The following is a 12,502-nucleotide window of genomic DNA, read 5'->3' as shown; positions in this document are numbered from 1 at the left end:
TCAACACATACACTGATAGTACCTATTTACTTACATCATACTATCTTATAATATCAAAACATTTACATTATTTATAAAAGTACCTATGAAGTAAAAAAAATTATTATATATGTTTATAAAATTGTGTAAGTTGTAGGATGTTGGTACGAGTATTCGCTTTTTGGTCGCAATACATTTTGAACTTGTAAAATTAAAAATAAGCTAAATTCAATTAATAAATGTATAAGTTAACATGTGTTTTTATTTTAAGTTTTTAACACTAAACTTCACTACAGTTAGAAATTTACAGGAAATCAATATCAGGTAAGCAGGGGGTCTACCCAACACGGAAAAACATGGCAAATGGTCTACGACACAAAAAAGTTTGGGGAACTCTGAACTATACTATCGAGTATGTGTTATTTTTATAGAGTTATATGTTTAAATAAATAAAACGAATGGAAATTTACTTGACGCGATAACAATGAATGCGGATCTAATCTCTGATAAGCGAGAGTGTATTTCACTTTATGTAAAGGCTTTGGTATTAAATAAAACACTTTCGTAGCTGAAACTGAAATTTATATGTAAAAGAAGTCTATCCTAGAAAACTATACTGATGTTCAGTATGGTACAGTGACCACGTTCGTCGTGAGAAAAATCACATAAGAATCATAGACCTGACAGAAAAGAGAATCAGATTGAGGTCTATATATATATATCTGACCTTCAGCTTAAAGCTATGATTCTATATGTACAACTATAGTGTATATTTGTCATGTACCTTGACATTTAATACATTAATAAACAATTGCAGTTTATTTTAAGGAAACGATAGAGGAAAATAATTCGTCAACATTAACGGCGCCGGAACGATGTTTACTTAGAACAATTTATCGACTATTCCGCGAAATTTGCAACGAAAATAAAAACACAGCATGCGTTCGTAATTCGGATCTTAACCGAGTTATTTATGCAAACACTAAGTTTGTACTAGTTTATTTCTTGTAATTCATTGTAATTCGCGGCGTAAATATTTAATGGAATCAGGCGTTACCTTGCGGAAGTACATCCTAAGTAAGAAAAGGACCAATATTTAGCCACTTCCGCACATGCAGTGGTAGTCGTGCAACAAAGTGCACGCAGCGCAGCGTGAGACGTAAAAATAAAGTAAACAGACGATCTTGCAGGCTTGGTGGTCAGGAGAGACCCGTATCACTCCCGACCACCGAATAGTCCTCGCATCGCAAACCTACATAACAAAACTACATTCACTACACTATACACCTACATGGGTAAAGTCTTTCTTCATGTAAACGTCAACGATTTTACTAGCACATCATCGTCCAGATTAAAATTTTTCGCTCACAGACGTCTCTTTGTGTAAGCTCAATTTAGATGAAGCTGTACGAAGTCTAAATCAACTAGCCCACAATCCTATTGTAAATCGACAGATCTAGATTCAGCAGTGTATGTCTTACGGCTGAAACGATGATCTTCTAGAATACCAAAAATAAACTGAGTGAAGATGAACAAGCTAAGCTAAGTTAAAGATAGATTTAGAAAGCATCGCCTTAATGATGGGCGACGACAACCTTCGCCCATCATTCCAATCGTTTGCTCGTAGGGTGGTGAGTGACACTGTTAATAGAAACAAAACAGTATAGATAAGTAGGTACCTAATAAACTACACATAAAATAACTAGTCAATTAATAATAGGAAAAATAGAATAAGAAAAGTGTAGTAATGTATTAAGTCAATAATAAAATAAAGAATAAAAAAAATGTACCTAGCCACCTAAGAGTTGATGGAAGTAATGAGAAGAAGAAGAGACGATGGAAGGAAGGCGATGAAAGCAAGAAGGAATGAAAGAACAAAATGAAAGATATTGTGATAGAAATAAGGTAAGAATAAAAGAAATTGAGAAGAATGACAATGAGTGAAGAATAAAGATAAAAGATCTGAAAAACTTATTTGTAAACAAAGACCCTGATCCCAACTAATTAGGGTACGAGAGGCCTCCAATAGCGAGGGCCATAAAAAAAAAGAACAAGCTAAGCAAAGGACGTCACACACATGGATAAATTGTTAACTTTGTTGGAAGACAGTGAGTGAGGGTCTTTCTATTGGAAACCTACGTGATAGGTACCGGTCCAATTATTTTTGACCAACGTATGTTTGCGGTGACGACAGGCTTCATAAGAAGGCTTAGTGTCACCCAGAGAGCTATGTTGCGACTTTTAGAAATTAGGAAATCCGCAAGAGAACCAAGATTAAGCATATAGCTCGAAGAATTGCTCGTCTGTATACATCGCTCTGAACACTTCGCTCGTGCAATCGATGGCCGTTGGGGTCGAAGGTTCTCTAGTGGTGACTTCGAGCTGGTACAAGCTGCATGGATAGGCCTCACACTAGTTTGACTGACAACAGAAGTCGTTGAATGCGAGCAGCGCAAGGTGGAAAACTTTGGAAGAGTCCTATGTGGGCCAGTGGGCGTTGATCGGCTAAAAAGGTATGGCTAAAATGACCATGATAGATTATTTTAACCGAAGACAACCAAAATAATTGTCTTTCATAATACTAGGAGGTTAAGCACCTGTTAGGACATCCTGCCGTAAGGTAAAAAGAGACATTAAGGTATACGGAAAACACTAGATGCAGGTCGTTTCCTATCAATAAAGTTAGATATCCATGAGGAATAACAGAAGATATTCTACGGTTGAAATGGTGATGATAATGAAAATGGGGAATATTCAACAATTTCATATCATTGTAAAAAAAGCTTCTAGCTTTTTAGTAGTTTAACCGAGTGTTGACAATGTCTAAACCAGACAAAGATGTAGGTTATAGACATAGATATCAAAATATAAATGTCGATTTAAACAGTTCAGTCAATAATAAATGATGTTATAAAAACTTTCAGATGATCCCTAACAGATATCGACGCTTTTAAGGAATAAAATTACTATCGCCTCACGTTTAAAAAGGTTTTTTTTTATAAATTTTCAATCTACAAGCTCCAATACACCTTGTCAATTTTTTCCATAATTTTCTAACTAAAAATGGCGGATATAGGCAAAGTTATCTTTTATTTTCTCTAAATAAACAAGGTAAATTACAAAATAAGATTATACAATATGAGTAAATTACTTTACATCTATTTGGCATGCTAAGAATAGATACAAATATGTTCTTATAAATATTTTGACTGTTTTTAACTATATTTAGTTTTTCGTCTCTCCTGAAAAGTTAAATTTTCGGACTTATATTTTTATTCGGAGGGGATTGCGATGTATATAGTTTAACTATTCAATTTTAGACCAGCACATAAATAACATTCATTTATATTATTTAAAACGTTTATCTAAACTTTCTAGGACACTGTCTGTCTCATTTGGGATTCGAGCGTGACGATATCTATAAGCAATACGTCGTATGATTCAATGGTGCATCGTTGTTACACTTTTTAAATCTTAATACGATGACTGCTAGCGCAATAACAAACTATAATCTGTGTGTTATCAAATCGCATTGAAAGATTTATTATCTGTGCTATAAATATAACGTGACTCTTCATTTTTCAAAATAAGAAGATGACTAATATAATTTTGGACTCATGTGCAAATTGAATCATGGATACGGCTATGCTCGAAATAGAGTTTCTTTCCGTATTTTCCTCGACAGTACCAACATTCCCAACCAGGTTGCAGTCTAGAGTACTGCAGAAGAGTCAATAGAGAGACCATTAAAAGGAACAAGTAGACAAAAAGTAAAATAAGACTAGTCAAGATAAATACATAAATCTATGATAATTGTAAAAAATAGGAAAGTAAAAATTTAATTATTAACGAATGTAAATGTGAGAATAAAGAAAAATAAAGAGGTAAATATAAAGCAAAACCTACGGTATTATGATCGGAAGGATATGAAAGTCAAACGATGAATGAAAGGATTAGGAATGATTGAATCTAGAAAGAATAAAAGATGAGTGAATGAATGATAAAATGGAATGGAAAATAAATAATAATATATAAGTATTTAATTTCTTTTTGAAAAAATAGTATCTGTGTACCCAAGACAGAGGAAATAGGAGAGGTCACCAAAATGGCTGCCAAAAATGGTTGTAGAAAATAGGTACAAATAATATTATGCATTGGTCGCGAGAAATAGCTTGATGTGAGCAGCGCAGGACCAGACGGAGGAGGCATATGCCTTGCAGTCCATCAGCCGAAAAGAAGAAGAAGAAGCTATCTCTGACTCGGAACGCTGATCTGTTCAGAAGAGCCGGCCAAAACAATGACAATTTAATAGAAACTTGCATAAGTCACTTGGCGATTACTACGTTTGCCTGAAATTGAAATTGTAACTAACCGAATGTTTGTTTTACTATTTTACATTAAATACAAATTATTTATATGATAAATCAAAATATAAACACATCATATCATAACATTTCTTTTACCGTCTGATCTAGTATTAATATGAATTTGCAAGGCAAATAGGTTTATCGCACCATGAAATTCTCATCGACTTTAGTTTTTCTATCAGAAATGATAAAAGTACAATAATTTCTCTAAATTTTTCTTAAATATTTCTTTCATAAAAATACGTAAGAATATGTGAGATGATATATAAAAAGGCTCGTGTCTTGAGTATAGATAAACATTGTGACGTCGCGCGATTGCAATATCTTAAAGTCATTCCCGATTCAGAAAGTATTCACTACGATTGTTGAAAGTCATAGCCAATTTAAGGGGTTGTACTTAGTCTTTGTACTTAGTTATATATACGAGTATATATATGTATATTTATATATATATAACTAAGATAACTATATATATATATATATAGTTATGATAAGTCATTTATTAATCATATTATATATTAATATGTATGACTATGGCCGGAGTTTCACTGCGAGATCGAATGAGTAATGATCCACAGGAATATCAGATTTTATGTTGCGGTAATATAGTATGTAGTAATAAATAAATCAACTAAACACGAGAGACAAGTACTCAAGCGGTAGAAGACTGAGAATTTCGATCGTTTGTCGCGGATTAGATTTCCGGGCTACAATCTTATATTTAACACTTTGTGCATTAGTTATATAGGATTGCTTCTCACAATCCTAGTAATATAGTAGTAGTATCCTACAATAGCACACTGTGATCGCCAACCCGCCTGCCATGCGTGGCGATTTTGGTATATTCCCCTATAGATATTTTTGGGTGAGACATGTGCCTTGCAGTGGGTATCAAAGGTCTAAAACGACGATAGCATAAATCGTCTTTGACAATAATACTGTTGAATACAAAAAAAAACAATGGTTTTCTTATTAGAAGGAAAACGCAGTTTTTTTTAAACCACAGAAGGAAAATGAATCTTTGATAAAATATTTTAAATTCTATATCGTTTTCCAACTAGCCGAGACTTGCCGCACAACGTAGGCAAATGCAAAAAAAATAGTTACACAAAATATCGATATATATTTTTTCTATATATGCATATGGACGACGTTTTCAATGTTAACATTTAGTTATTCGAAATATAAATTATAATGACTTCTTACATATATGCGAATATTACTCATGTAATAAAATACATTTTTAAACTATTATTTTTCATTGCGATTTATTTTCGCTTCGATATTATTTTTATTTGTAAAATTGACACTAAAATTACCAATTTTCCGGGTAATTATTATTTAAATAATGATGTTATTGTTATTTTTTTGTGTTAGATAACATGGAATTAAAAATATATTACTCTATGAGACACAAACTTACAAGGCAAGTACAAGGATCAATAATAATGATTAATTTTTAAAACTAAATTATTTGCACAAAGAAAGAGTTACAAGTCGATAACTAAATTATAATAATGTACATAGATTTTATAATGATATATCGATGTATATATTCATGAGAAATAAGTAAATGAAAAGGTAAAGACGCCATGAAGTATGAAGAAATAGGTGTTATTGGTGCATATTGATGACCCAGCACTTTACTATTCTAGTTCCGATTCGAATCCATATTAGAATGCCGGTCCGAAACTGGATGGACTTATCAACGGCGCCGGCGGTGGCGCTTATCGCGGTGGTGGGGATACGATTTCCCACTCTTATATTTCCGACCGCACAGAGCTCAGTCTCACACAGCTGCGCCCGCGCAACGCACAAACTACGTCATGTGTAACGTCTGTACTCGCGATGTCGCGCCGGTTGAACCGCAGCCGGCTAAACCGACACCGGCGAAGCCGAACCGGACCCTGGAAAGGATGAAGAAGAAGCACAACATCAGCACCGACCCCCACGATGAACATCGGCAGCGTGAAGTCGCCTACCAACCTGATCTCCTTGCTCTCTCAACACAATACTCCAAGATTGCTTACGATCTCTTCAAACAGGCGACGATAAAACTTCAGGAGACCAAGGCCTTCGTGTAAGTAACTTTATTTTTAAATCCCATACCTATTTCTTTATTTCAATATATATCATTACTTGTTCATTATAGATAGGGATATATTAAAGATAAATAAATATAAACAAAGTAAAGAATTTAATTGTTAATAAATTTAAACAAAACATTAACAGATAAATAAATCATTAGAGTAGAAATAAGAAATTAGACTGTATAATACAATATAAATCATGGATTGTGGTAGAATTGAAAACGGTTTTAAAAATGAGGTGCGAAAGTAGAAATAGGAAATTTAAAGACAATACAGAAGTGTGCAAAAAATACCTAAAATGAAAATTTTAAAACATTCCATTTCCATCTAAGTGAGAATTATAAAAAAATCTTTACCTGAATATATATCTGCAGAGTGCACATCTTGGACTATATCGTCGCTTTTCATTAGGCGAAATGGTAGTCAAATGATGATAAGAAAGTGTAAAAGTTTATATGTATTCTGTATAGTTACTGTGGTACCTTATTAGTATTCCTTGCATCCATGAAGTCACCTAAAAGAACTAAAATCTCTCGTTTCAAAATACCCTAGCAATAGTCGATGCTCCTGAAGGAGTCATTGAGTGTATTAATCCTAGTAAACCAAACACGTTGGCACAGAATAAAAATACTATGCCATAGTTTATATAAACAGATGCATTATTATCGATTTACTTTGCATTGAAAAACATCCAGTTCATTTTTAATGACTTTTACGTAAGCTGTTGATTAAAATTCCACATTTTTCCGTTTCTATTGAAGCGTGCTATCAAAGGCAATGATTTTACCGACTTTATAACAATTTTTGTTTTTTTTTTTATTGCGTAATATATCTGTCATCGAGTAATACTTCTGGCCATGTACCAAAAAAAAAGTAATTATGTATTTTCGTCTTGCGATACTCTGTACGACATTTATCTATTCTTAGTGTATCTGTGGTAAAAAAAGTTATGTACACGTATAAAAAAATGGTGAAAGTCTATTATCCATCGCTATACGAATCAAGGTTAAAAAGTTAATCTGAATCGAGATTTATCAGCTACCGTATCTAAGCCTTCTGTTCACCTTGACATCTGTCAATTCTGTGAACACTTTCATAGATATTAAATTGTCTATATCAAAATTGCTTGTTATATCAACTCGTATAAACTGTTATAAAAACACCCTGTGTATACTATAGCAAAGAATTTAACTTATTTATGTAGGTCCAAGGCTTTAATTCAACAGAGAAATTATTTGTGTTAATTATATATTGAAAGATACATAAAAGTTTTATTGGTATTTGGTTCAATAACCCTGACATAGTAACATACATCAAAGAAAAACTGTGCAGGCTATGCAGAATCCGTTCAGATTGATGGATGTCACATCATACATGACTCCCCCATAGACCACAAACTCTTCGGAAACAGCTTGCCTCCAACGTCATTTGACGACATTAATAAGGTCATTTCTTCACCATAATAGTATATAATAACATATGTTAGAGAAAAAGTTCCTTCTCGTTTTATATGAAAGTTCTAGATAAAATATTTAATATCTCGTCGTCATTGTTATTATATTCTGCAAAAGCAAGCAAGAGCAGTGGTAATTCCGTATAATTAACACACAAATTTTGAATTATATAAGATTGTGTCCCGGGGCATCGAACCAGCGACATGTGATCGCAACTCTCAGGACTCTATCGCTAGGCTACAACTGCTCATTTCGTCAGTTTTTGTCATCTTGTACGTAACAACTAGATAATTCGATTTAAAAACGGATAATCCAACTTTGTTCTATTTTTAAAATGTCAGACGTTTCGTTACATACATAAATTATTGCGTTGCATTTGTGCCTATTTAAATTTTAAAAAGTATCAAATTTCTTCAATTGATTATTCACCTATTTTGACAGTTAGAAAAACAATTTAAAAATGGCGCGAAACCGTAACAAGTTTCCTTTTTTTATAATGCATGTATATCATGAAAACCAGCCAGTTACGAATAGTACAACCAAAAAGTTTTTAAGTTCGAATAACTAAAATATCTTTGGAAAATATTTTTAATTAAATGATAAACAGCAACAGACAACTTAACTGGCGTATATGTTATTAAAAACTCTTTGGTTGTAAAAAGTAAAACGGTACGATACTGGTGGCTCTATGGTTGTGTTAACATGTGGCTCATACTAAACTGTACAAACAAGAGCTGCAAACTAATGAACAGTGAGTGACCCAAATGATCACATTGGATGGACTATATGACTTTTTGAGACAGAGTATTTAGTTATAGATGTAAATATTTTAAAATGGTAAATAAATATCTGTATTTTCAAACCCTTTAGCCTTTCTACAATTCTTACGTTCCCCTATTTAACACAATAAAAGCAAAAGAGTTAAACTCGTATCGATTGCTTTCAAATTGCCCCATTTAACAATTAAATTTCCCTTTGTAAAGCGTGGGATCCACGGTAAACACTGGTATAAATCTTTTATCAGCACAAACATTCTGAAATGTTACATCAATTTTCTTATTTCTGTCGAAATGCAACTGGCTTATATTTGCTGGTAGTAAAAGTCAAAGATGGTAAACAATAATTCATTTTAATACGTAGTAATACATACGTATTTTGAAAATGTTACAATCTACCTGTATGCCAGAAATAGCTAGCTTCATTTGTAATTTAGCAGCCTAACCTCTCTGAGATGATTTATGTCTCTAATAGAACTTTTACAATATCAATATAAGGAAACGTTAATATCAATGTATCAGTTCAAATTCTTATCCGTAATATAGACTCCTTATTACATATAGTTATCCAATTCTCGTATCTAATAGGAAATAACGATATTTTTTTATAATAATCATAATTCTCTGGGTACAATAAACAATATACTTCCTAATTTGAATATAGATAGACAGGTGTCAACGTATCGCGGAAAATTTACGTTTACTGTATCTTATTTACAGTTTACTCCATTGTAGTTATAGATAACTGTGGTGTAGTAAACGTTTACTGTATTGTAGTTATCGATTGCTACTGTAGCGTTATAAAATTTCTATTTTTTTTTAATTTAAATTTTATTTTTGTAGCAATGATTTTTTTAATAAAAATGATAACACGAAGTCAAAGGATATCTACTCTTAAAGTCGAAGTCCTGTTCCTTTAATAAATTTTTCATTGGTTTCGTTCTAAAATTAGTTCATTATAAATATGTTACATATTTTATTTTTAATTCTACCCTACAAAAATGACTTTATCCTTTTTTATCTCGTGCTCAACGACTGTGATAGCAATAAGTCACGGATTTCCGCGGTCGATTGGCTCAAGTTGGCACTGATATCCAAGGTCTCCGGTCTCCGGTCCGGGACCGCGGTTTAACTGGATTCGATCGTGATCTGACTAGGACAGAATTTTTAAGCTACCGTACGAACTACTTACAATTTCAATTTAGGAATCCATTTCGGCCATATTTTCGATTTGTAGAAACACTGATATAGGGTGTGTCATAATGCTAGTTGTAAGCGAGTCTCCTTTGCCCTTCAATATATCTCGCGTAACACGATCTGCCTCCGGTTGATGAAAAAAATGTAAAATTTTATAATCGCAAAGTTATAAATATCTTAGATCATTACTATCCTTGTTCAGAATGCTTACATTGGCATAAATATACAAGAGACAAATAGTATTAATATTGTAAAATTATTAATAAATAATATTTTTTTGTGGTTATGCAAATATTAAGACTAGTTTATTACAAATAATTCGAAGTGAATCAATAATTCCATTTTTACAATTTAAAATTGTAAAATAAAATCTATAAATACAAAAGTATATATGACCCTGAATGACAATGTAAAACAGATGTGAGGGATAAACTTTTTCTTAGATACAAAATTTTTAATAAATCCTTTCCCACTTTCCCACTGCAGGGCATAGGTATTACTACAAGAAAATTACAAATTAACGAAGATATTAAATAATTACAGGAAAGATATAATATAGGCAAAAGTATCAATAATGGCAATACTCAGCCGGTGTTTACAGCTCTCAATCAAAATTAAATGAACTTGAATAAAAATATACACAAATAAATGCATTTAAAAAACTTTTAAGTTAAACGGTTTTTTGATACCCATATTGTGGTGGTTTTGGAAAAATATGTACCTAGTCCGCCATATTGGAACGGCGTCCATCTTTAATTTTAAATTTTGACATAATCATCGTGTTTTACTAGTGAAGCCCTTTCATTTGATACCCATATTGAGGGAGTTAAGGATAAATATTTAATCCGCCATTTTACATCGGCGACCATCTTAGATTTATAATGTTATTGGTTTTATTATATTGTATTGTCAGCTAAATTAAATGTGTGTACCAAATTTCAGATTAATCTGACAACGGGAAGGTGCTTAAATTTCAATTTCTAATTTTGATCCAAATAAATTCCGTACGGGTCGAACTAAATAAAACCGTTTAAATATGTCGTCATTTCGGTCGATAAATTTAAACTCCATTGCAAGACATAGGCCGCCCTCAAAGATATCTATAGAGAGCGGGAGATCTATGAGAGATCTATGGGAGGCGGGTTGGCGATCGCAGTGTGGTATTATGGTACGCAGAGGACACTGCTGAGCATCCTCTGGTAATTTGTTTGTGAGCAGAAGCAATACTATATAATTAATGCACAAAGTGTGAATTAAATAAATTGCATTTCGAGAATAAAACTCGCGACCTACGGGCTACCACTGCTCAAATTTTACTAGTTACTTGAATGTTATTTAGAGTCCTTTTTTATATGTAGATTTCTGTACATCCTCGCTTGGTTTTGATACTTTAATATTTTAGTGTGTTATAAATTCAAGTATCAAAACATTTCACTGAAATATGTGGTATTTTTTATATTGCAAAGGATCTATTTAGAATTTAACTGTTACGTGCATTATCTTCGCTCTTGTTTTTACATAACTTTATATTTATTGTAAATGTAACAATACTTTCAAATGCCGTTTTGCGGAGTCCATCCGATTGCACAAGCTTTATGAAATACATTTTCCTCGTAATTTACGACACACTTAAAGTTTCGGTTTAATTTCTTTGAATGCATTTGATAATTTGCAGTCACTTATAGCAACCCACTTGACAAGCACTCGTTGAGTACACACTTATTTACTTATTTTTTGCTTGCTTTTTCTCTAATGATGTAAATGCTGTTAGCCCTAAGGCTTTTACAGTTTCGTCGGTACTGAGATAACGGGGTGGAAGGGTCTGTGAACTAGATTACCTTTTGCATAGTGTTTAATGGAATCAGGCGTTACCTCGCGGAAGTCAATCATAAGTAAGACAAGGACCAATATTTAGCCACTTCCGCACATGCAGTGGTAGTCGTGCAATAAAGTGCACCGCCCGCTGATAAATGCATATGCGGCAAACAATGCGAATCACACAACCGCCACCACCAAATTACTCGACACGTTTTGGTGCTGCATGTGCAGAAGTGGCTAAATATTGGTTCTTGTCTTACTTATTTTGCATAGTGCAAACAAACTTACAGTAGAGCCCTATCACTGTCGCACGACTGACAAAACTTTAAATAGGTAGTGTGGGACAGAGACAATGCTCTACGAATCCGAAATTAGCCGATTGTCTCTTTCCAAAAGTCGATATATTTTTGACAATTGTCGTTAACCGTAATGACTTTAATACAGGGTAATTAGTTATAGATGTAAAATAATTAAAAGGATGAATGTATAAATTCATCTGACAGCAAAAATCTTTAAAGGTTGTTTAAAAAAATACGTCCGAAACATGTTACATTAATTTATTTTTTTCTATTGGATTGTTACGGGCCTATTTTTGACAACACAATGTTTGCGGTGAAAATAGTAAACAATTATTAATATTAATACATCATTTATTAATTACGAAACTGTTAACAGCAAATCTACATCCTTTATAGCTTTCACACTTGTAACCAATCACCCTGTATATTATATAGATTCGCAGTAAAAGGGAAAGACGTATTATTGATACTTTAGTTGGTTTCGTTGAACTTTATAAGCGTTTATCGAAAACATCTAGATGA

The 12,502-nt window shown here is 32.8% G+C and overlaps 1 protein-coding gene across 1 annotated transcript in view; it reads left to right on the top strand.

Annotated features, from left to right (window-relative positions):
• Window positions 1-6,131: 6,131 nt before the first annotated feature.
• LOC137926609 (transmembrane protein 205) overlaps window positions 6,132-12,502 on the top strand; it is a 49,090-nt gene continuing 42,719 nt past the window's right edge. The window contains exon 1 of the mRNA XM_068770275.1: window positions 6,132-6,426. Coding sequence (XP_068626376.1) covers window positions 6,173-6,426 — 254 coding nt within the window. The 5' untranslated portion in view covers window positions 6,132-6,172. The remainder of the gene's footprint in view (window positions 6,427-12,502) is intronic.

The sequence above is a fragment of the Battus philenor genome, unplaced genomic scaffold, assembly GCF_028537555.1.
Source record: "Battus philenor isolate CCGP_79_NKW_IND1 unplaced genomic scaffold, ilBatPhil1.0.hap1 SCAF_3, whole genome shotgun sequence".
Lineage (NCBI taxonomy): Eukaryota > Metazoa > Arthropoda > Insecta > Lepidoptera > Papilionidae > Battus > Battus philenor.
Note: the sequence above shows the minus strand (reverse complement) of the source record. Positions and strands in the feature narration are given on the sequence as shown.